At 43.3% G+C, this 23857-nt stretch overlaps 1 protein-coding gene across 1 annotated transcript in view; it reads left to right on the plus strand.

Annotated features, from left to right (window-relative positions):
• The window catches only part of EML4 (EMAP like 4), a 92116-nt gene that overhangs the window by 66366 nt on the left and 1893 nt on the right, over nt 1–23857 (plus strand). The window contains 5 exon segments of the mRNA XM_045285715.1: nt 10671–10759; nt 12313–12410; nt 20654–20741; nt 21242–21340; nt 23219–23349. Coding sequence (XP_045141650.1) covers nt 10671–10759; nt 12313–12410; nt 20654–20741; nt 21242–21340; nt 23219–23349 — 505 coding nt within the window.

A 23857-nucleotide genomic window follows, 5' to 3' on the forward strand; every position in this document is an offset into this window, starting at 1 on the left:
TGGTATGTCAAAAATATGCAAATTCTTTCTCATATGTAGTGCTTTCAAAATATTTCAGAATCAGGGAAACAACTTCGAATGTTTGACTGGATATGCAATTTGAGCAGTTTTGAACTATCTAGATTTTAGAATTTGCCTAAGAGAGCATTTGATTATCATTTACTATTGCATATCATTTAATATTTCAGACTTCTCCAAAACTGTAATGGTAGACACAGTAATAAACAACTTGTGCTGGAGTGCTGATCACGTCAGGCTTGACAAAAATCACATAGGTCCTTGTAATTGCAGGCCAACTATGGCAGCTGACCAGATCTCACCAATGCAAAGGTCATTGTACTCATAAGAGCAGCCATGTATTGAGCATCTGATGTCAGTCTTTTATTTGCAGTGTTTCTAATCTTAGCAAGACCCCAACCAAATGTTTGTTCACATCTCTGTTCCACAGAGAGGAAACCAAGATCCACAGAGTGTCAGTCATTTATAATGGAAGGCAAGATTCTCTGCAGTTCCAAAGCCTCTCTGTGACTCATTACTACTCCTTAAGAAATGCTTTATGATGTTGATGGCATTACTTGAAATGTTTTAAGGCAGGCTTATCGTTTAAGATTTAATCTTTGGCTGCTTTATTTTAATAGCATGCACTATAGTGGTGGTATACACTGAGCGACCTGCTAGAGGGGTTTGTCCACAATTTGGTTGGATAGATATAGATGCAAGGGCGTATGCATACATACACAGGGCTCTAATGTTTAATGGAAAACTGATCAGATTTAAACTCAATTAGTTACTTTCTAATGTGGCAGACTCCTCATTAACAAACTTAAAAATGAAGCCCATTTTTACTCTTGAGAGTTGTAACTGGAAAATACTTTTTAAGTGAGAGTTATGGAACAGCTAATGAGAGGTGACTGGTGTAAAGTCAGGAATTGCATAGCATTTAGAGAAGATGTGCTTGTCGGTGTAAACTCGACCTTTGGTTCGATATCTGGTTCAGTTGTGTTTTTCTTGGAGAGCTTTCTCACTTGTTTTTATTTTGGTCATGGGTCAGCAAATACCTGGTTCTGTTGTCTAGTGTTGGGAACTATCAGAGGCCTGAGAAAAGTCATGCCTAAGGCAAAATTTTTATTTTTAATTCTGTATAAAGCAACACATGTCTGAATTGTGTTTGGTCCAGATAATAGTAACTAGCAAAAGTTTAAACTTGACTTCATGTCCATATCTAGAATTCTTCTTATAACCAAGAGGTAAGCATGGAGCGAATGGTTATTTTTAAATTATGTATGTTAAATACATTTCTTTAGAAAAGGACATTATGTTTGGTGAGGATCCTTGAAAACAAGGGAACCAGTAATGAAATGGATTGAGAGAAGAGCCACCAAAAATTCTCGGTCATAGCAGCAGTCACGAAGGTGGCACAGCTCTTAGTATATACAGGTGTCCTGAGGGAGAGCCGGCTTCACAGCAAAAAGAATTTTGTTAGCACACTAATCGTCACATACTAAGGATTTTTAAGAATAGCTTATTGAGATGTACTTCCCATATCATACAATTCATTTAAAGCGTGCTATTTTACATTCTGTGGTGGTCATTATGGCCGTAAGGTTGAGTTAACATCATCACAATCTTGCATCGCCCTAAATTTTACCACATTTTCATCACCCTAGAAAGAAAATCTATGCTCATTAGCTGTTACTCTCCACCCTCCCATCACGATCCCATCATTCCCCACCCAGCCCTCGCCAGCTAATCTTTGGATTTGCTTATTCTGGACATTTCATGTAAAGAAAAACATAATGTGATCTTTGTGAACAGCCCCACTCAGCATATTGATTTCAGGGTTTGTCTATGGCAGCGATTCTCAACCTGTGGGTTATGCATGACCCTTTTGGGGATCAAACAACCCTTTCACAGGGGTTGCCCGATTCATAACAGTAGCAAAATTTCAGTGATGAAGTAGCAACGAAAATATGATTGGGGGGGAATAAAGACTGTTAAAAAAAAGAAAAAGAAAATATAGTTGGGGGTCACGAGGAACTGTTTTAAAGGGTCACGGCATTGGGAAGGTTGAGAACACTGGACTGTGGCATAGCATCTACTGGTTAGTACTCCATTTCTTTTTGTTGCCATCGTAACCAGTTGGTTGACATTGGCATTGTTTACCCTTTCTAGCTCCTAAGTAATGCTGCTATGAACATTTGTATACAAAGTTTTGGTGGGTGGTTTTTATTTTTGTGTGTGGGATCTGGGTGAAAGTTTACACAGAGCAAATTGGCTTTCTGTTCAACAATGTGGGCCTGTTTTGTTTTGGGACAGTGATGACAGTTACTCACCATGGAACAGCATTCTGCCTCTGCCCACTTCTTCCATGAGTTTGCCATTTCCCTTGTCCTTCTCTCCTGTCCCTTCCTGCCTTCTGAGCTTTGTCCCTGGACAGTTGTTACCCTTTAGGTCTCCTGTGCCTGCTTATTCCAGGGCAGTAGTTCTCAACCTTCCTAATGCCGCGACCCTTTAATACAGTTCCTTTAATACGTGATAGAATGTCTTTGTGGACTGTGTTATGACAGTTGACCTTGACATAGCTCAAGACTATGGTCCTGAGCCCCCCAGGTCCAGTGACTCATTTCCTCAAGGTGTTTGGTTATGGCTAAGGAGTTTTCATAAACAGACTTGCAGTATTCCCGTATACATTTGTGGCACATAGAAATATAGAAATACATGTCTTAAGGTAGAACGGCCAGGTGTTTTAGTAACTTCTCAACCTTTTGAGGAACTGCCCAATTGTGTCCCAAAGCAACTGCCTCATTTTACAATCCTACCAGCTGGACATGAGGCTGCTGAATCTCTGCCTGCTCACCGGCACTTGTTACCGTTTGTGTTTTGATGAAAGTCATCCTTGTGAGTGTGATTTCTTAATTTGCATTTCCTGGGTTAATAATACTGAGCCTTTCTCCCCCACCCCGCCCCATGTGCTTTGTTTATCTTTGAAGAAGTGCTGTTTAAGTCTTTCACCCATTTTGCGTTTTTCCTGGATTGTGGGGTTATTCCCATATTCTGCAATGAAGCCTGTCAGTTTGAGGTCAAGGTTGCTATATTTTCCTGAATCTCACAAATTTTCAGTCTTTGACCATTAAAAATGTTTGAATGTTCCTGTGGATAGATTTTTGCATTATGAAGACTTTACTATACGTACAAATCCCTCTCAGGTATATGATCATAAATGTTTTCTCTCATTTTTACTTTCTTGGTGGTATCAGCACAACACGAAAGTTCCCTTTTTGATGGTGTTGCTTTTTGTTATTTCTTTTGTCAGCTTAGCTAAGAAACTCGCTATCTTAGAGATTTATTCTTAGGCTCTGTGTTGTCATTAAGAGTGTTGAAATTCTCGTGTATATAGATCTCTAGCCCATTTTAACTTTCTTTTATAGCTGTGAGGTAGGGGTTCAACCTCTTTTTTTTTTTTGCACACACACATCTAATTGCCCCATTTTTTTTGAAAAGGCTATTCTTTTCCCTGTTGGACTGTCTTAACATCCTTGTCAAAAATCAACATGCCGTACATGCCCATATGATATATATGGACTTATATTTGACCTGTCATTGTTCCAGCTGATCAGTATGTCTGACCTTATGCCAGTACCAGACCTGATTACTGTAGCTTTGCTGACAGTCTTGACAACAGGAAGTGTGTGAGTCCTCCAACCTTGTTCTTCAGTATTGATTTTTGCTATTCTAATCTCTTGATTCCACATGAATTTTAAGAGAATTTGTGGATTTCTATAAAGAAGGCAGCTGGAATTCTGAGAGGGAATTCTATTGAATCTATAAACAGTTTGGGGAATGTTACTATTTTAATATTACCTTTCTAAATTCTTGAACATGGGGTGTTTTCCCTTTTATTTATATACTCAATTTCTTTAACAGTGTCTTGGAGTTTTCAGAGTACATCTTACACTGAGTAAACACACAAATTATTCTCTTTGATCCTACTGCCTACTGCTGCCTTAGGTGCTAAGAAGGCGCATCTTTTTTATGCTAGTATAGACGGAATCATTTTATTAATTTCATTTTGAAATGTTTATTGCAAAGGGTATATTGAAATATAGTTGATTTTTGTGTCCTGCAACTTTGCTGAACTCATTTATTCATTCCAATGATTTTTATTGTATTCCTTAGAACAATCTATATATAAGATCATGTAATTTTCCAGTAAAGATTATCTTACTTTCTCCTCTCCAATCTGGGATGCTTTTATTTATTTTTCTTGCCTGATTTTCCTGGCTAGAACCTTCAGTAAAATGTTAAGTCCAAGTGATAAGAATGGGCATCCTTGGCTTTTCCCAAGCTTAGGGGGGAAATAGTCAGTTTTCACTATTTAGCATAATGTTGTTGTTAGGCACCATCAAATCAGTTCCCATTAATAGCGACCCTGTGTATAAAGACATCGTGCTTGGCAGAGGATCAGCAGAAAATAGACCTTCAGGTAGTTTGATACATCATTGGCCTCAAACAGGAGCAGTTGTGAGGCTGGCCCAGGGACTGGTCCCTTCTAATAACATGTCCAAAGTTTGTGAGACAAAGTCTTGCCAGCCCTGCTTTCAAGGATCATTTTGGCTGTACTTCTTCCCAGATAGATTTGTTCATTCCTCTGGTGGTCTGTGGGATATCCTGTATGCTTCACCAGCACTGGTCTTCCATTTTGGTTGTCTAGCTCTCACATGCACATGAGGCAATTGAAAATTCTATGACTTGGGTCAGGTGCACCTTAGTCCTCAAAATGACATCCTTGCTTTTCAACACTTCAAGAAAGGCTTTCAGAAAAGATTTGCACCATCCCCACCCCCCACCCTCCGCCGCCGCACTTCATCTGATTTTGTTCACTATTGCTTCCTGTGTGTTGCTTGTGGATCCCAGTGAAATGAAATCCTTGGCAGCATCAACCTTTTCTACGTTTATAATGATGTTGCTTATTGGACCAATTGAGGATTTTTGTTTATTTTACGCTAAGTTGTGATCCACATTAAAGGCAATAGTCTTTGATCTTCATCAGTAAGTGTTTCAAGTTCTCTCCCTTTCAGTAAGCAAGGTTGTGTTGTCTGCATATTGTAGGTTGTCATTGAGCCCTCTCCAATCTGATGCCTAGTTCTTCATCCGTCTTCTCGGATTATTTGCTTGGAATACCTATCGAGTAACTGTGGTGAAAGGGTACAGCTCTGGGGCACACTGTCCCTGATTTCAAACCACGCAACACCCCTCCTTTTGTTCTGCTCAGATCCCTGCCTGTTAATGTGCATTCAGGCTCTGCATGGGCACGATCGAGTATTTTGGAATTCCCACTCTTCACAGCATGGTCGATAACTTGGTATGACCGAGAGCCATACATATGCCTTAGTGCAGTGTAGTGGTAGTTGTCAGTTTCTCAGTAATTCCTTTGTAATTGAGGACGTTTCCTTCAACTTCTAGTCAGATAAGGGTTTATAATCAAGAAAGGATGTTGGATTTTGTCAAGTGCATTTCTTTTGAGATGATCGTAGATTTTTGTCCTTTATTCTGTTGAGATGGTGTATTACATGAATTGACTTTCGGGAAGTCAGTCAGCCTTGCATTCCTGGGATGAATCTTACTTAGTCACCGTGTATAAACTTTTTCTTTGTTCCTGGATTCTGCTTGCTAGTATTTTGTTGAGGGATTTTTTTTTTTTATTCTTTGTGCATAAGGGGAGATTAGTCTGTAGTTTCTTAGAGTTCATCTAGCTTTGGCATATTTGCATGAAGAATTTCTTATAAGGAAAGTATGTTTTCCGTTAAAATGAAGATATAATTCATACAAATAGATAAAAAATGGAAATGCAGTCAAACTCCCTGCCATTGAGTCCATTCTGACTGATGGGGCCCCTGTGGGTTTCCAAGACGAGACTGCATTAGGGGAGCAGGAAGCCGCTCCTTCCTCCCGAGGAGCGGCTGGTGGGCCAAACTGCTGGCCTGGCAATTAGGAGCCCAACGTGTAGCCCCCTGTGCCTCCCGGCTCCTGAGATAGAAATCATCGGTTACATCTTCACGGTTTATCCAGAACTGTGTACTTATTTCTATTTCTAAAACAAGATGGTGTTAAAAGAGAGAAACATACTAATCTTATGTTGCTCTTGGGTGCCATCGAGTAGGTTCCGACCCATAGGGACCTTGTGCACAACGCAGTGAAACACCACCCAGGCCTGCGCTCCAGTCCATGGTTGCAGCTGCTGTGTCAGGTCATTTCATCGAGTGCCTTCCGTGCTGTAGCCGCCCCTGGATAGACTATATTATAGAACCTAAGGGTGGTAAGGGGAGTAGGCAGGCCAGGGGGAGACTTCAAAGAAACCCTGCAGTTTCTGGTCCACAGTGATAGTGCCCGTGCAGCTCTGACAAGAAACAAGCTGAGAAGATTAATAACTAGTGGGTGAGCAGGTAAAGAGTTGAATGCAGGTTTAGACTTGGAGCCACGGAATCCGGGCCTGCCTGCGTGCCTTCAATGGACTCCGCTGAACTCAGGGTTTTCATGGTCACTCTAACCTTGGACAAGCCAGCATTGAGCAGGGCAAAGCCAGAACTAGGACCAGGCCTCCAGCTGGGCCCAGCGTTTCCCATCTTCATGCATGTTACTGTGTCTTCTTGTAAAATTCAGGCGAAAGCTTTGAAAAGGACTTTTTTTTTTTTAAAGGACATTTTTCCCTCTAGTATAAATAGAAAATTATTACCTGCCACAACTAGAATGTGAAATAAAATAGGACAGAAACTAAGTATTGGCTTTATGTACCGTGACTATAAAGATTCTGAATCTAAGAAATGTTCCTTCTGTTTAATAGGGGAAATGTCAAAGACATCTAACTAGAAGGGAATCACTTTTAATATTAACTTAATATGAGTTTATTTTCAAGAGTACACCATGTCTTTGAGCCCAGTCAGTCGAGTCTACCTGGGTTCTTCCTTATTCTGTCTCTCCTTCATTGAACAACTACTGTGGTGCGCCTGCACATGCAAAGTACTGCAGTGGATGCAATGAGCAGTCCAAGAAATAGACATGGTATCCTCCATGTGGATGACAGCCTAATCAGATACTACATAAAAATAATGAAAGGCATTTCATAGTAGTGGCTTAGTAATAGGAGTCCCTAGGTACACGGTGGCTAAGTGCTAGCCTACTGACAAAAAGTTGTCAGTTCAAACTCAGAGGTACCTTAGAAGTCAGGTCTGGCAATCTACTTCCAAACAGCCACAGCCTTGAAAACTCCGGGAAGCATCTTGTGCTCTGTGTCTCCTTGAGTCTGATGGACCCCATAGCAACTAACAACAATGATCGCAAGTTACCATGAAGCAGAAACTTGGTTGTATTGTATGTGCTCTTCCCACTGCAGTCAAGTATGTTCCAGTTCACAGTGATCCTCCGTAGGGCTTGCAAGATTATGACTCTGTACGGGAGCTGACAGCACGTCTTTCTCCAGCAGAGCAGCCGGTGGGTTTTACCGCTGACATTGTGGTTAGCAGCCAAATGCTTATCCCTCAGCACCAGGAGGCCTTCTTGTAGATCCTCCAGGCTAGAATTAAATACAGCTGAACAAATTAAATACTTAATATTTATTTCTAGAAAATCAACTTGCTAAAGATTGTTGTCTTCTCCATACCATTGCTAGTGACAGGTTGTGAGCCTAAAAGTCTTTTCTGAAGGTAGAACGTAGACCACAAAGTCAAAAAGGTGGGGCTTCAAATTGGGGTCTATGTGAAAGATAGATGTTTTTAATGACAAGGTGATTAAATGATCGCTAAAAAACTACTTGCCAAAAGTACAATTCATGTTAAATATATCATGAGGAATTAGAAAAACTGGCAGTGGTTTTCCTTTTTGATAGCTATTCTCTCTAACCAGTGAATGACTAAGAGTTTTAGATTACTTCACATCTTAAACATTCTCTTTTGATATTTTTTAAAGGGAGTTTCCAAAAAGATAAGATGTGTGCCATTTCCCCCCAAAGACTAAACTGACTTGGAAGCAATCTTTACAACCTTATCAGTTGTAGCTTCTCCAAATTACAAAGTGATGATCCTTTTTAAATGCCTCAGGTTGAAGTCGTTTCCATCACTGCTTACCCTCGAGTCAGTGCCAACTCACAGCAACCCTGTGGGACTGGGTAGAACTGCCCCTGTGAGTTTCCAAAACTGTGACAGTTTATGGGAGTTCTTAGCTGCATATTTCTCCCTGGAGTGGCTGGTTGGTTTCGAATTGTGGACCTTGCAAATCACAGCCCAACACATAACCTATAGGCCACCAGGGCTCCTACGAGGTTTACGTAACTCAGTAAAAATGGAGACCACGTCCCTGCAGAGTGGTGCCCCATCTCCTTTTGCTTTCACTGTGTCTGTTCACTCGGAGTGTCTCCTTACTCTGAAGACACAGTTCATTTCACTTCACACCAGCCCTGTGGTTCTGGGCCCAGGGCAGTTTCACAATGGAAGTCCGAGAAATTCATTACTGAATTACATCCTTGGATGAAACCTATAATCTAAAGGTATTGCCTAATCATAATAAACTGTGTTTTGTAAGTACCCCTTGAAATGGAAATCATCAATAAATCTGCAGCATATGTCTTCAGAGTGCCAATTGGCCATTAAACACAGGTATTCTCTTATAGAAGTTAATTTCTCTAACCTGAGTAAAATTTTTAAAAAAGCCTCACTGCCATCCAATAGATGCCAACTCATAGCGACCCAATGGGGCAGGATAGAACGACCACTGTTGGTTTCTGATATTGTCGAAAAGCCTCATCTTTTTCCCGTGGAGCCAACTGATGGTTTCAAACAGCAGACCTTGTAGTTAGCAGCCCAATTCGTAATCACTATACCACCAGAATTCCCTCTTACCCAAGTAGGTGACAGGATTTATAAATTGTTACCTGCCTAGATATTTCAGTGCACAGGTCACAAGAATTCACTCATAAACAAGCTTAGAGATGAATTTCATTGATGGGTAGCATCCAGGATCTTTATCCTTTCATTTCCTACCCTGAAAACACTGGAACATAGTAGGTACTATAACTCGTTTCTCTCTCTCGTTCAAACACTGTTCCTAACTAATATGATTTTAATCTAGAAGTTGTCTCCTGATATGAATTATATCCCCATATCCCTATAAAATTGAAATAATATTCCTTTATTGGTTTATTTTAGTGGTGATCTTATTTCCCTCTGAATAATTAAAAATAAAACGTGCTGCTCTTGTCCTATCCTGGTATGAGATTAAAATAATGGTGGGTTTTTTTCCTAATCTTTTCCCAGAAAATTCTCTCCATTGCAACCATTTCTTCCCACATACTGCACTGCTGTTCACTAACTCCTGGTAAAGCTTGCCATTTACCATGGCTACAACGTCTATGTCTTGCCTGATCGGAGTCGAGAAAGGACCCCTGGTGGTGGAGTGGGGTCAGCTATTGATGCCCACCAGCTGGTACTTGGGAGAAAGATGAGGCTGCCTGCTTATCTTTTCCCCAGATTTTAGTCTTGGGAAACCTGGGGGGCAGTTCTTCTGTGTCCTGTTGACTCAGGTCAGTGGGTTTGGATCTGAGTTTGGAAGGAATTGACCCTAGGCAGTCTGTAACCGGTCTTCTTACTGTCCAGCCTTCCTGACGCTGTCCAGTCGCAGCTCTGTCCTTGCTTTATACCTTGCACCTCATTGGGCTCTTTTGAAGCTCTCGTTCCTTCCTCTCAGGACTCTTAGAAATAGGTCTAATAACATTCATTCAATAATTGTATTGAAGTTGCATTTAAATCTCACTGTTTTACCTCCCAGGAGGCATTTGAATGATGTGAGGCTGCTTGGTGGTGGTGGTGCTGGGTTTTCTCTGAATGAAAAGCTATCCTTTTCTAAGAATGTCAAGTGTTGGAAATACTGTGGAGGCAGAGTGCCCCCTGCTGGTGCCTGTGAAGCCATATCAAATGAATGGGCCATGCTGTTCCTAATGTCCCTTCTTCCGGCCCTGGAGCTGTACACCTGCCTCTCCTCCTGCCTGAACTTCCTATACTGCTTTCACTCAGTGTCCAGCCGTGTCCTAAAAGCCTGCTGGAGGTTTTTCTGTGTCTGCTTCATTCCTTCCTTCCATGCCTTCCTTTACTCTGTCTAGTCACCATCTCTCAGGTTGGCACTTGTCCTTTGTTTCAGTTGGCTCATTTCCTTTTCCCAAGCGGTAATGTAATCTTCAGTTTCTTCTTCTTTGCTGTGTTGTCAAACCTAGCAGAGACACCCTGCTGGCATTCGGTGCCTACCTAGAGAGGGTCGAGCGTGGGCCTCAGCCCTTCTGAGTGTGTTTCTTTGACGGCTGACATTTTTTCAAATAAATGCATCCTTCATGAGAAGAGAAGAACATGCTCCTCAAACCCACTCGCAACGACCCTGAGGACAGAGTAGAACTGCTCCATAGGGTTTCCGAGGCAGTAAATCCGAATGGAAGCTGACTGCCACCTTGTGTCCCATGGAACAGCTGCTGGGTTTAGACCACCAGCTGAGTGCTTAATCATTGTGCCACCAAGGATCCTTTATCCTACTCAAGGACGATTAAAATTGTTAACTAAGAAAGCTCCACCACCATCCCTGCCCCCTAAATGCTAATGTCTGAAAAGAAACCTCTGGTTTTTACTTCTTAACAGGTGGTTTGTTCTGGACGCAGAAACCCGGGACCTCGTTTCCATCCACACTGACGGGAATGAGCAGCTCTCTGTGATGCGCTACACAACAGGTAGGCAGCTGCCCCAGCACACACAGCACGCCCCTGCCAGTGCACAGTCCTGCTTTGATAGAGCTGGCTCCCTAGTTTTCGGCTCATCTCTGTAGACTTCTTAAGTATTCTACCAACATCAAATTAAAGTCTGTTGCAAGAAACTGCTAAAGTTGCACAACATTCTAAATCATCAGGCAAATACCCGTGTAGATAGAACCAAGTGTTACAACGGCAGTGGCAATTAAAAGCAGGGTACCCTATAATCAAACACTTCCTTTTTAAGCACGCCGCCTCAGGGGCTTGACTGGTACTAGCTGAGAGTGCTTTGGCTTAGCAAGGTTACCTCTGTGGGTGAGAATGTAACCAACTCACTGCGCAGGTCAATTCCACCTGCCAGCAAGTGACCGGACAGGCCGGGGTGGAACCGCCCTGTGCGTTTCCAAGACTGACTCTTCACGGGCAGAGAAAAGCCTCGGCTTTCTCTCGAGGGGCTTCTGACCCAGTGCTTAGCAGCTCCTCCCCAACCACTGTCACCAGTGCTCCTCGAACAAGAGACTGTCTTAGAATTGAACACGGACACACTGTCATAGGTCTTTAGAATCTGTTTGCCCTGTTGTTAGCTGTTTCATAGTTTTGATATATTAGAGGAAATGCTTAGCAATTTATGATAAGAATTTAATAAATTCATTTTAGTTTTGTTTGAATTATTTGTACTTTGTTTGAGATGTTAATTAAGTCTCCACAAAAGCATTCTGTTTTCCCTTCCTAGTAATATGGTTTTTATTGACATATTTCTTCCTTGGAGTTAGTATGTATAGTCTAATTTTTTTTTTTAAGTAGGATCCCAGGATAGAGAAGTATTTGCTGCAAACTATAAACCTGGCGGCGGTTATCTTGCAGGGAAGTGATTGAGTGCTCTGGCAGCAAACAGGGATCCTGGTGTTGCTGCTGGTTGGACGTTGGGCCGCTAACTACACGGTCGGCAGGGTAATCCCCAGCGGCCCTGGTGGCTGTCTGCTTCCACCATGATTGCAAACCTTCGACCTTGAAAGAGGGTTGTAGTGAGTTGGGATTGATTTAATGCAGTGGGTTTGTTAAAAACCAGTGGGCCTTAAGTGACTGTTGCCTGCTTAGTTAGTACTGTGGCAGGTATAGTGGAGGAGACCAGAAAAACTGAAATCTCTGCCCAGGAGAAGCCGGCCCCTCTCGTTGGGAAGGTCGTCTGTGCTCTGCTGAGAAAAGCATTGTACCCTGGACTCTCCGTGTGCTCGCCCTCCTCACAGGTGAATGTGCCTGTTAGCTTGCTTCGGACGCCAGGGACTTCTTTTTAGCGAACAAGGAACTGAGGTTGGAGCCCCAGTTCTGGGAGCATCTCCAAGAAAGGATCATGCCGTGGCCAAACGGCCACTTGTCTCTGAAGTCTGCTTCGGCTGGGAATGGAAAGCCCTTCACTGCACCAAGTACCGGTCAAACACCGTATGCAGAATGCCCTTTGGTGCGGTCCATTAAATAACAAGAAGTCAGTCTATCGGTATGACCCTTAGTCAACACTTTTTTCTGTTTCATTCTAGATGGTACGCTCCTGGCAGTAGGATCTCACGACAACTTTATTTACCTCTACACGGTCTCAGAAAATGGAAGAAAATATAGCAGATATGGAAAGTGTACTGTAAGTAGTAAAGGTTTTGGGCGGGGTGGGGGGTGTTAAGTACAATTTTATTTATGTTATAAAGAAAGTTCATTGTACTCACTTTCTAGTGCTATTGTAAAACCACCAGTTTAGTGACTTAAAACAACTCATTTATTCTCTCTCCATTCTGGAGGCGAGAAGTCCCAAACTAAGGTGTCCACAGGGCCACGGTCCCCTCTGAAGGCTCCAGTTAAGGACATGTTTTTGCCTCTTCTTGGCTCCTGGTTATTGCCAGCATCCCTTGACATTCTGTAGCTCGAAGATGATTCACTTCAGTCTGTCTTAGTGATCATAGCTTGTACATGATCTTCCCGGGGGGGCTGAGAAGGGGGAGAGTTTACCCTCAGTCATTGAATTCCTGCCTCACCACCTAAAAGTTAGTGTGACCTTAGGCAAGTTACTTAAACCATCTGCCTCAGCTTTCTCATCTCTAAAATGAGATTTAACATGGTTCCTACTTCATAGGATTAAAAGTAAGTACTCAATAAATAAAAACTATTTCTATTAAAATGACATGGTATATGTGTTAGGAGATGGATTTAAGGGCAGCAGAGCATTTGAGTTAGTAGCACAGATTCTTTAAAAGTGTCTGTGTCACAACATCATTAGTTCTATGGGAATTAATAGAATTTGTGTAACAGGTCTGAGTTATATTTTGATTACTATAGATACAAAAAAAAACTAAACTATTTACTGTTCAAGGAAGAGACTTTTATATGTGCTGTTTTTGCTTCTCATACATGGACACCATAGGCTGAAACTGACCCATTTGTAAACCGATCTATACACAACCTCAAAGTCTGCCCCAAACACTTTTGTATGCCTTGACCACCATTGTTGATCCTGATCCAGTAATTTAGCAGCGTCTGTTCCAATCCATCGACCAGTTGACCAGCTATGACAAGGCTGGCACACCGCACCTCCTTGTGCAGCATAAGCAAAGGAAATGTGCCACCGTGGACTTCATGGGTTTCTCAAGTTGACTCGCTAACAAAAACCAAACTCCCTGCCATCCACTAGATTCCAGTTCATAGCAACCCTGTGCGGACAAAGTAAGACTGCCCCTGTGGGCTTCCAAGACATCTTTTTCCCTCGAAGCAGCTGGTGGTTTCGAACTACTGACCTGTGATTAGCAACCCAATGGATAACCCATTAAGCCACCAGATCTCTGGGGCACATTTAAAAAAAAAAAAACTTTTATTATTTTATCTCAGTCTTTTACAACAACTCTTTATTAAGCCCCTGTCTTAATGAGTGTAGCGTCTTCAGTATGATTTAACTTTATAGAATCATAAAACTTTACAGGTGGGACAGACTCTTGAACTCGCAAAGCACGAAACAACTCCGTTTTAGCAGCTGAAGGTGCTTTTTTCCAGTAGACTTTGACTTCTTGGTAGATGGAGGACATGAATCCAGTTCTTCTATTCCCTCAAAGAGCAGACTTCCTAATGTATGTCAGGCCTCCAAGATGTCAGTGTGAGACCGGGCAGTGAGAGTACAGCTGCTCCAGAAAGGAAAGGGGACAGTGTGTGACACTGGGTGATGAGGGGGTCCTTGAGGGTGCTGTGAAATGGAAAGTCTGCCAATACGTGGCTTTCTCCAATTAGTCAACTTTTCTCCTAAGGATGTTTGAAAGCCCTTTTAGGAGCTGTTAAAGTTTATGGCGCTGTTGGAGGCTGTAAAGAAAGGCTCAGCAACTCTGGTTTTGTAATTATCTTTTCTTTTATACTTAGCTTCCACTGTTACTTGTCCTTGCTGTCTGCTTCCAACAGCTGGTCTCATGCACATTGGCTGCTCTTACCTGTTGTGTGCTGTACTCGTGGACAGACAGAAGTGGATTGATGCTGGCTCCGCCACTGAGTAGTTTGTGACCTAAGCAAGTTAATTAACCTCTCTTAGTTCTTCATCTACTCATAGTATTAGAGATAAAAATAGCTCCTACTCTACAGGATTATTATGAAGATAAAAGCTTTGTTAAAGTAGGACAACTGTAACAACTCCCAGAATTCCAAATACACAGACTGTTTTCTCTTGTTTCCAATAGCTTCCCTGTTTTAGGTCTAGGTTTAAGTGACCACTGTAGCTATAAGAAGCCTTAGAACTTCAGGAAATGCCCTTTTAATGAATTGTAACCAAGCATTCAGACCCTGCCCCTCTTCGCAGGTCCCTAGGCCCTGACTGCCGGATACATTATTTCCAGGCCAGGACTCTGTTCTCAGCTTTGTAGATGGAGAAGAGAAGTTCCATTTCAGAGAGATGGATCAACTGAGCTCTCCAGAGCTTATTTATAAAATCTGTTACCAGTTTACAGCAAGTACTGTAACCGTAAGGGAACTGATTCCTAATTGCCTCCAGCCAACCAAGCTTTCCCTCTTACCAGCAAGCTTCAGAATGCCCATTTACAGTAATTCTCAAAGGTGATAAAGACCAAACCCAACCTTTGATGTGCGTCTGATCACTCTTTCAAACTGAAAATGCCAACTGCCATCAAGTTGATTCCAACTCATGGTGACTATAGAATAGAGTAGAAACTGCCCCACGGGGATTGGAAGGCTGTAACCCTGTAAGGAGCAGACAGCTTCATTTTTCTGTCATGGAACAGCAGATGGGCTCAAACTACTGATGTGTTGCGGGTAGCAGGACAGCACTTAAACCCACTGCACCACCTGGATTCCTGACCACTGTTCAGAACCCTGGAGAATGTCCGCCAGAAGAGCCAGCCCAGAGCCCTTTCGGTGCCATCTCCATTCACATGCCCTGGGAGTTCCCTTGACCTCCTCAACAGTCTCTCACTTCAACCACAAAACAAATGAGTGCCATGCAGAATAACTCTTAAAGGCATTTCCTAGTTTTGCAGTGATGGGGAAGGGAGGGAGGAGCTCCAGTGGTGTAGTGGTCACACATTGAGCTGCTCACTGCAAGGTCAGCAGTTCAAAACCTCAAGAGAAAAACAAGGCTTTTTACCCATGTACGAGTTACAGTCCTGGAAACTCCCTGGAGAAATGCTCTCGTGTTGCCATGGGACAGAGTCAGCTCAATGGCATTAGGGTTTTGGTTTTTTCTGTCGTTTCTGGAAAGATGAAGGCATTTCATTTTGCTTCTTATTTCTGAAATACTCTAGTCTACAAAGAAGAAGCCCTGTTTTCTGAACCAGTTTGGTAACTCTGCTTGCATTTTAGACTAGTCACTCAGTTAGGCCCAGGAACACAGAGTTGTCAGAACATTGCTCAGAGACAAGTCATTACCTTTGGAAGCATTACGAGTAGGATGATGGAGCAGTGCTCAGTATTTAAGTGTTGTAGATGACTGTTCACATATCCCTTGATGAACTATAATTTTTAAAAAATAAAGCAAACGAGCATATTTTCTGCTAGCGTTGCTTTTATACTTGCAAAGGCTACCTTCTCACACAAGTTTGTTTATTGTCCATCACTGGTCTTGGACCATCTCTTTGAAGTTAAACCTCAATTATCTACCAGGAAATAGTTTGCTCTTCATGAGTCCAACCACTCCAGACTGGCTGAGAAGATAGAAGAAGTACAATGACGCCAGCTAAGCCCCTTTTTATCTGTGGCAGCCTTTATTTCCTCTTCTGCAGCCTTGCTCTGCCCACTCCTTCTGTGTTGGCCCCGGGAACTCACTGGCGGGCTCGCTGCCGCCTCTGTAGCACATACTCCAGGCCTGCTTCACCCCCAGTGATCGCATTTCCTTCTTCTCCAGTAGATGTGATTATGCATGACAGTGGTTCTCAACCTTCCTGATGCCACAACCCTTCAATACAGTTCCTCACGTGGTGGTGACCCCCCAACTATAACATTATTTTCTTTGCTGCTTCATCACTGTCATTTTGCTACTGTTATGAATCAGGTGACCCCTGTGAAGGGTCATTCGACCCCCAAAGGGGTTGCGACCCGCAGGTTGAGAGCTGTTGCTATCCAGGAGAGGTTTCATCTTCTTAATGTTTAGCAAATAGTAGAAAAAGTGGCATGACTAAACTATGTGATTCGTGATTGTATACTGTATTTCATGTGTAAGCAGTCTGATAGTGTAACTGCAGCTATAGAAAAGTGTGCAGAAAGGCTTGGATTCAGAAGATCTTTCTATGAGTTAGAGTCAATTGACGGAAGTGGGGTTTGATTTTGGTTGTGGTGGTGCTGGTGGTGTGTGTTTCTTGCCAAGACCCTGTAACTGGGAGTTGAGCTGAGCTGGTTTGGGTCAGATTTCATTTGCTTTACCTTTAGACTTCTCAATGAACACCTAACAGGACGGAAGGCTTTTATAGCTAAAAGGACTTGAAAATGACTGCTTGATAGGTTATATCAAAAATCCCATCTCGTGACAGAGCTGAGAGCTTGTACAGTTCTGCTGCCTTCAGCACAGTATGTCTCTCCCCCAGCGCTGCTTGTACTACAAATAGTTTGACCGTGTACTAGAAAGATTCTAGCTTACTTAAAAATTCCTTTTCTAAACATAGTTCTTGGGAAGGGGCGGGGGGGAAGAAATGGGGAGCTGATATCAGGGGCTCAAGTGGGAAGGGAATGCTTGCAAATGATGATGGCGGCATATGTGCAAATGTGCCTGACACCGTGGAGGACTGTATGGATTGTGATTAGAGATGTAAGAGCCCCCACTAAAAGTATTTTAAAGAAACAAAACTTAGTACTTATAAATTGCTTTCTGCTGGTCTTTGGTATTATAGAAATGAGTCAGAAAAGCATGACATAAAAACTATGTGCTTATCATTTGGTCCAGAATCATCTGCCTTGTGCTTGAAGCCTGACTCCGTAGGTCTCAGTTCTGTGGCTTCAGAAAAGTAACTCACGGCCTCACCTTGTATGGAGGCAGCCTCATGAAAGTTGCTGTATGAGATGTAAATGTGGTGATGTATCGAAGTACTCAAGCTTACTGCTCTGTATACAGAAAATACTCAATGCATAATAGGTCTTACTACTACATACTGTTCTCAGTCAGTGGATGAGCCCTGGGCTTGCACAGGTCAAAACTAATTGTAGATAATTGTGCATTTTCTTAGAAGTATTTAAAAGTTCTGATTGAGCTAAAGGGATTAATATTATTTTATTCTGCACTTAGTGCCAATATAATACCTTTCTGTTTCATTCACATTCTTGTGTATCTTTCCCAGAGCGCCTTAGAGAACTCAGACCGAGAAGGGGGGGGCGTGTATAAAAGTTACCGTGGTGTACTTAAAAAGAGACCCAAAGCCCATTAGCAGGCCACTGGAGATCCCCTTGCAGAGGGGTCTCGGGGAGGAGACAAGCCAGTCGGGGTGATGTAGCAACGATGAAAAATACAACTTTTCTCTAGTTCCTAAATGTTTCCTCCCGCCCCCGCTATCATGATATGAATCCTACCTTGCAAGCCTGGCTAGACCAGAGGATGTACACTGGTACAGATAGGAACTGGAAATACAGGGCGGATGAGCCCTAAAAAAAAGCATTACGAAGTACTAGTGAAAGCGTTCTTTGGGCCGCACTTTTAGTAACTGGAAGTATACATCCAAACGCGAGAAGCGATTCAGATTTGTAGCTATCGAGAGATCTCCAAGAAAGATCCCACTGAAGGGGGGACTTCAGCCTAGAGCTGTTGGTGGTTGTCGCCAAGTGGTGTTCACTAGGAGACCGCCTGTGTACTCACACCGCCATCAGTCACTGGGTCCGTCCTGTTCCTGGAGGCCCTGCCTCTTTTTTGCTGACCCTCTAGTTCACCAAACGTCACGTCCTTTCCAGAGCCTGCTCGCTCTTGAGAACGTGTCCAAAGTACACAAGACAAAGTCTTACCGTCTTCGCTTCTAAGAAGCGTCCAAGACAGAGTGTGCGCTCCTGGCAGTCCGTGGCGTCTTTACCAGTCCTCACCCACACTGTGATTCACGTGCACCGTAGTCCTGAAAGTGACATCTTTACTTTTTAACTTTTAAAAATCTTTTTATTGGGGGCTCTTACAGCTTGTTCAACAATCCATGCATCAGTTGTGTCCAGCACATTTGTACATGTGTTGCCATTTTATTTCTACTTGAGCCCTTGATATCAGCTTCTCTTTTTCCCCTCCCTCCCCACCTTCTCTCTCTCTTGAAACTATTTAATTCTTTAAAGAGAATTTTACAGATTTGACCAGTATAATTTATCATTTGATTTCATTACTGCTGTTTCCATGGGTGTTAATTATGGATCCAAGTATAATTAATCCTTGACAACCAGTATTTTCTCTTTCTTGTGATGTTCATGAATTTTCCCCCTTGATGCTGAAGTGTAATCCATACTGAAGGCCGTTATCTGATATTCAGCAAGTTCTTCCAATCTTCTTCACTTTTAGCAAGTGTGTTATTCTGGGTAGACTAGAGAAGCAAATTCATAGAGACACTCGTGTGTATAAGAAAGGTTTATACAAGAACAGTTGAATATTGAGAAAACATCCCAGCCCAGTCCAGATCAAGTCCATAAGTCTGATATTAGCTCATATGTCCGATACAAAGTACCAGCTAAGACTACTTCTCCGTTTCTCAAGGAGATATACATAGATTTTGCTCACAACTGCTTTTGCCAATGGGTGAAGTTGGACATCATTACCTCCCCGCCTCCTCATCCCATGCTGAGCACAGACCTCCCATAGGTCTGTGTGATAGGCGTCCCCAGAGGACATTAAGAGGGAAACACCATAACCCTCCCCCCCAGTAACACCCCCTTTTGGCTATTTTTTTTACATCCATGCCAGGTCAAACTATATTCTCTTCATTTTCCATTATGTCTTGGTAACTTCAAGGTCTTTTCTAAATCTGAGTGCTTTTCCTACTCAGAAGGCCTCTTTGAGAGTACCTTCTAGTTGATTTACCTTCTGAACACCTTCTCTGTCTAGGAAAAGTGTGAGTTGCATGAATATAATACTCAAAAAGTTTGTGTGGGAGGGGTGGAATTTTTCCCTGTTGTTATGTGCAGTGCGTCCTCGCTCTCAGGGTGTGCTATTAGGGACTCTTCCCAACGACCCAGACAGTGTCGCTAAGTGCTGCTTTCAGGGGAACGCTGCGCTCTTCTCCACACACCATTCATCAGCTCCTGGGTCCTAAGGAAAGCAGCTTTGTAAGCCCTGTCTCCCGCCATACCCAGACACTCTCTCAACCACCTGGCTCTTTGTGGCTTTGAGCATCTGTTCTTCTGGTTAGATTGGTGTGTGTCCTTCTGTCCCCACGTGAGCCCCAACCATTTCTCCTACTCGCTCAACAATTTCAGGAGGCCTCAGAGTTCTGAAGCCCACCGAACTTTAGTTCATTTAAATGTGCGCCGAGTTAGGCTTCAGAGGGTACCAGAGTAATAAGAGTAGCTTGTGTAACTCATCACAACCCTACCTAAGGGACACGACTTTACTACCTCAATAAAACTAATAATTCAAAAAGTACCATAGAAATTAAATCTGTGATTCAACACAAGCCATACGAGATAAAAGCAAATAGCAGACTCCGCTGGTTGGGGTGAATTTATATGAAATGTCTGTGGAGGTCAACAAAGTGCAGCATTCTGTAGTGTGGGTTTGGGTTGTGATCCCACCGTGTTGGTTAAACCTGTGCAGAGAAGTACTGTCTTCCAGTGAAAGGAATCTTTGTAGGCGCCTGGCTGTCATGAAGGAGTGCCCCCTAGAACACTCTCGGAAGAGATGAGATTTTCTAAGACACTCATGAGTCCCAGTAAACGTGGCGTATTCCTCAGGCCCTGAGCCGTGCCAGGAGGGAGCCTAGGAAAAGTGCTCTGCGTACGCCTCCTGGAGCTAATACTTCGTTCTCAAGTTCTCTAACGCACAGTCACTCTGATGGACCCTAGAGCTTGAAATGAGACCTGTGTCTATCTGTGGCAGGGTCCTCAGCCCTCTAAGACACAAGGTTAAGAGACTTTTTCCTGGCACAGGAGGTAGTAAGTGCTTGTTGCTGGTACCCAAGTGGCAAGGCCAGCTGGCTCCTCCCAGAGTGCTTCATGCTCGTTAGCATCATGCTCAGGACCCTGTAGTTCTGGACTCCTGCCCGAACTCCACCTATCAGGTGGAGCAAGAAAGAACAAAGGACCTGCTAGGGGGCTGGGTTGGTTCTAGAGGCTGAAATAGTGCTCTCTAGCCCATAGGATTTTCAGACAAATGGGTGCTCAAGAAACGGCATTACCTAACTAGTATTTGTCACACTAAACTCTTCGGTGCTTTTTAACAATTGGTCTGTTATTCCCTAGGGACATTCCAGCTATATCACACACCTGGATTGGTCCCCAGACAACCAGTATATAATGTCCAACTCAGGAGACTATGAGATACTGTACTGTAAGTATGGGTGCTGGCCAGTGATCCGAGCGGTCTGTCAGGGGCACTCTTGAACAGGCTCCAGGGGGTTTGAATGATACCGAGAGCCTATGCCGGGGCCTCTCTAACCTGCTTACGTGTGCGCTGCTCTGAGAGAAGTAATGAGAATCTCGAAGGTGGCGCCCTGCTCGAGCAAAACAACGGCAGGCACGTATAGCAGGAAGAAATTACTTGTTGAAATTGACGCTGAATGTCTTTGCATTTAACAGCTGTCTTAGAGGCAAAGCGGAGTTTATAATGGATGGGTGTGTGTGTGTGTGTGTTTAGAGAATAAAAAAGGCAACTTCAGTCAACTTATAGTTGTGCAAAAAGTAAACACTGCATTTCCTCTTTGAAAGTCGTAGTGTTTCCAGTGTGGGGATTATAATTCAAGTAGGCATGCCTAGTTTGAATTGAGTTGCACTTTCAGATACATTTGTACACAGTCCGTGTGATAATACTTACTGTTTTTAAATTTTCAGGGGACATTTTAAATAACTGCAAACTAATCAGGAACCGGTCCGAGTGTAAAGACATTGATTGGACGACGTACACCTGCGTGCTGGGCTTCCACGTCTTCGGTAAGGACCAGGCATCCAGTGTGACAGACATTTGGTGGGACTGTCACAGAATAGTTCCCTGCCTAGAATTTTAAAAAAAAATAATTTTACTGGGGGCTCTTATAGCTCTTATCACAATCCATACATTGTGTCAAGCACATCTGTACATATGTTGCCATCATCATTCTCAAAACATTTTCTTTCTACTTGAGTCCTTCGTATCAGCTCATTCCCTCCCCCCTCATCCCTCATGAACCCTTGATAATTTATAACTTACTATTTTTTCATGTCTTGCACCGAATTCTGTCTCCCTTCACCCACTTTTCTGTTCAATCTGATCATATATCTGACAATTTCTTTATGCATGGATATTAGAAAAGTAATACCTTAGTGGTAATTGTTCTAAGCACCTTGCTATAGAGGTAGAAAAACCGAAGAAACAAAATAATCTTGACTAATCCATTAACAAGACATTGCATAATTTGGGGGTGAAACCAAGGCAGCAGCCAATACATCTATTCATTTAAACCAGAACCCACTGCTGTTGAATCTGTTGGGGTGCAGAGCAGCCTTACAAGCTGTCCATTAAGAAATAGCTTGACTTGCTTTCAGCAAATTGACCACAAGGTTAGTTGTTCTAGAAGACTCCGCCACAGGAGATGGACGCCTCAGCTTGCAACTGCCCACAGCTTTAGCCTCCTCTGACGGGGTCTGGACACGGTGTCCGGCAACTCGTCATAAACCGGTTCTGCCTTAGCTTTGAATATAAGTGTTTCCAGGAGCGTTCTATGGGCAGACATCCTCCACCGTAGACGGCCTGTGCGCAACTCAAGAAAGACGCTCTTGGAGGTTCTTTGGGAAGAAAGCAGTGACCATTTGTGTGAATTTTCCTCAGTTTATCCCACCTTTTATCTAGATACACGTGCCGAGACAGTAATCTCAAAAACAAGACAGCCAAACAAAAACGACAGAAAAAGAAAAGCTGACAAATAGTTCCAGGTCTGTTTTATGAGGGGGAGTGTGGAGTGGAGACCCAAAGCCCATCTGTAGACAGTTGGACATCCCCTTACAGAAGGGTCACAAGGGTCAGGGTGTGTAGTATAGCATCTACAAAACATACATCTTTCCTCTAGATCTTTGATGCTTCCTCTCCCCACCCCCCACCCACGTTCATGACCCCAATTCTACCTTACAAATCCGGCTAGACCAGAGCATGTGCACTGGTACAGATAAGACCTGGAAACAGGGACTCCAGGACAGATAAACCCTTCAGGACCACTTATAAGAGTATCGATACCAAGAGGGTCAGGGGAAGGTGTGGGGAGAAAGGAGGAACTGATCACAATGATCTACCCATAATCCCTTCCCAGGTGGATGCACAATAGAAAATTGGTGAAGGGAGACATCAGTCATTGTAAGACATGAAAAAAATTAATTTATAAATTATCAAGGGTTCATAGGGGTGGGGAAGGGGGAAATGAGCTGATACCAAGGGTTCAGGTAGAAAGAAAATATTTTGAAATTGCTGAGGGAAGCATATGCACAGATGTGCTTGACATGATGGGTGGATGGATTGTGATAAGAGCTGAAGAGCCTCCAATAAAAAAAATTTTTTTAAAGAGTGTGATTTCCCCTCCAAGTAGAAACTTTAAAAGAAGAGCTTATAGAGGTTGTCGAGTCACACTGAAATGAAAATAATGTCTCCTGGCCAGTCATTTTCTGACTTGAGGTCACATTGGTCTAATTGTATCAGTGGTTATATTGTAGCGTGGACAGAGGCCATTAGAATGAAGGACAGCGATGGGCGTGGACAAGCAGGGACCCTCTTCAAGCTCTGAAGCACAGCGGCCCAGGGTTTCGGGCTACTGTTGTTCTACGCCCCATATTTCTGTCTCAAAGGTGTCTGGCCAGAAGGCTCCGATGGGACAGACATCAACGCACTGGTGCGAGCCCACAACAGAAAGGTCATAGCTGTCGCCGACGACTTTTGCAAAGTTCATCTGTTTCAGTACCCTTGCTCCAAACCAAAGGTAAGTTCAGCTAGTAGAGACTAGTGTTACAGGAGGGGCCGTCAAGGTCCGCAGTTCAAAAGCACCAGGTGCCGCATGGGAGAAAGATGAGGGTTTCCACTCCTGTAAAGAGTTAGTGTCGGAAATCACAGGGGCAGTTCTACCCTGTTCTGTAGGGTTGCTCCGTGGCAGAGAGGTTGGATATGAGTGTTTCAGGAGCCCTGGCGGTGCGCTGGGGTCATCGTTGGACTGCCGGCTGACTGGCTGCTGATTGCTCCTGTAAAGACGTACTGACTCGGGGACTCCATAGAGTTGCCTTGAGTCAGAATCAACTCGGTGTCAGCAGGTTAGGGTTTCTTGGTTTAGTGTGGTATAGGGCCTTTTGTTTGGGACCATTTTATGCCAGTGGTGAGAAAGTGCAAAGTATCTGGGATCCTGGATTGCACCCTCAGAGCCTGTAAGGCCCAGAGAAGGGGCGGAAGAGTGGGGCATGCCTGTCGCCATAGTCTGGTCCTCCTTACAGGTGAGA

The sequence above is a fragment of the Echinops telfairi genome, unplaced genomic scaffold (genome assembly GCF_000313985.2).
Source record: "Echinops telfairi isolate 266 unplaced genomic scaffold, ASM31398v2 ScPeMD7_7475;HRSCAF=8513, whole genome shotgun sequence".
NCBI classification, from domain to species: domain Eukaryota; kingdom Metazoa; phylum Chordata; class Mammalia; order Afrosoricida; family Tenrecidae; genus Echinops; species Echinops telfairi.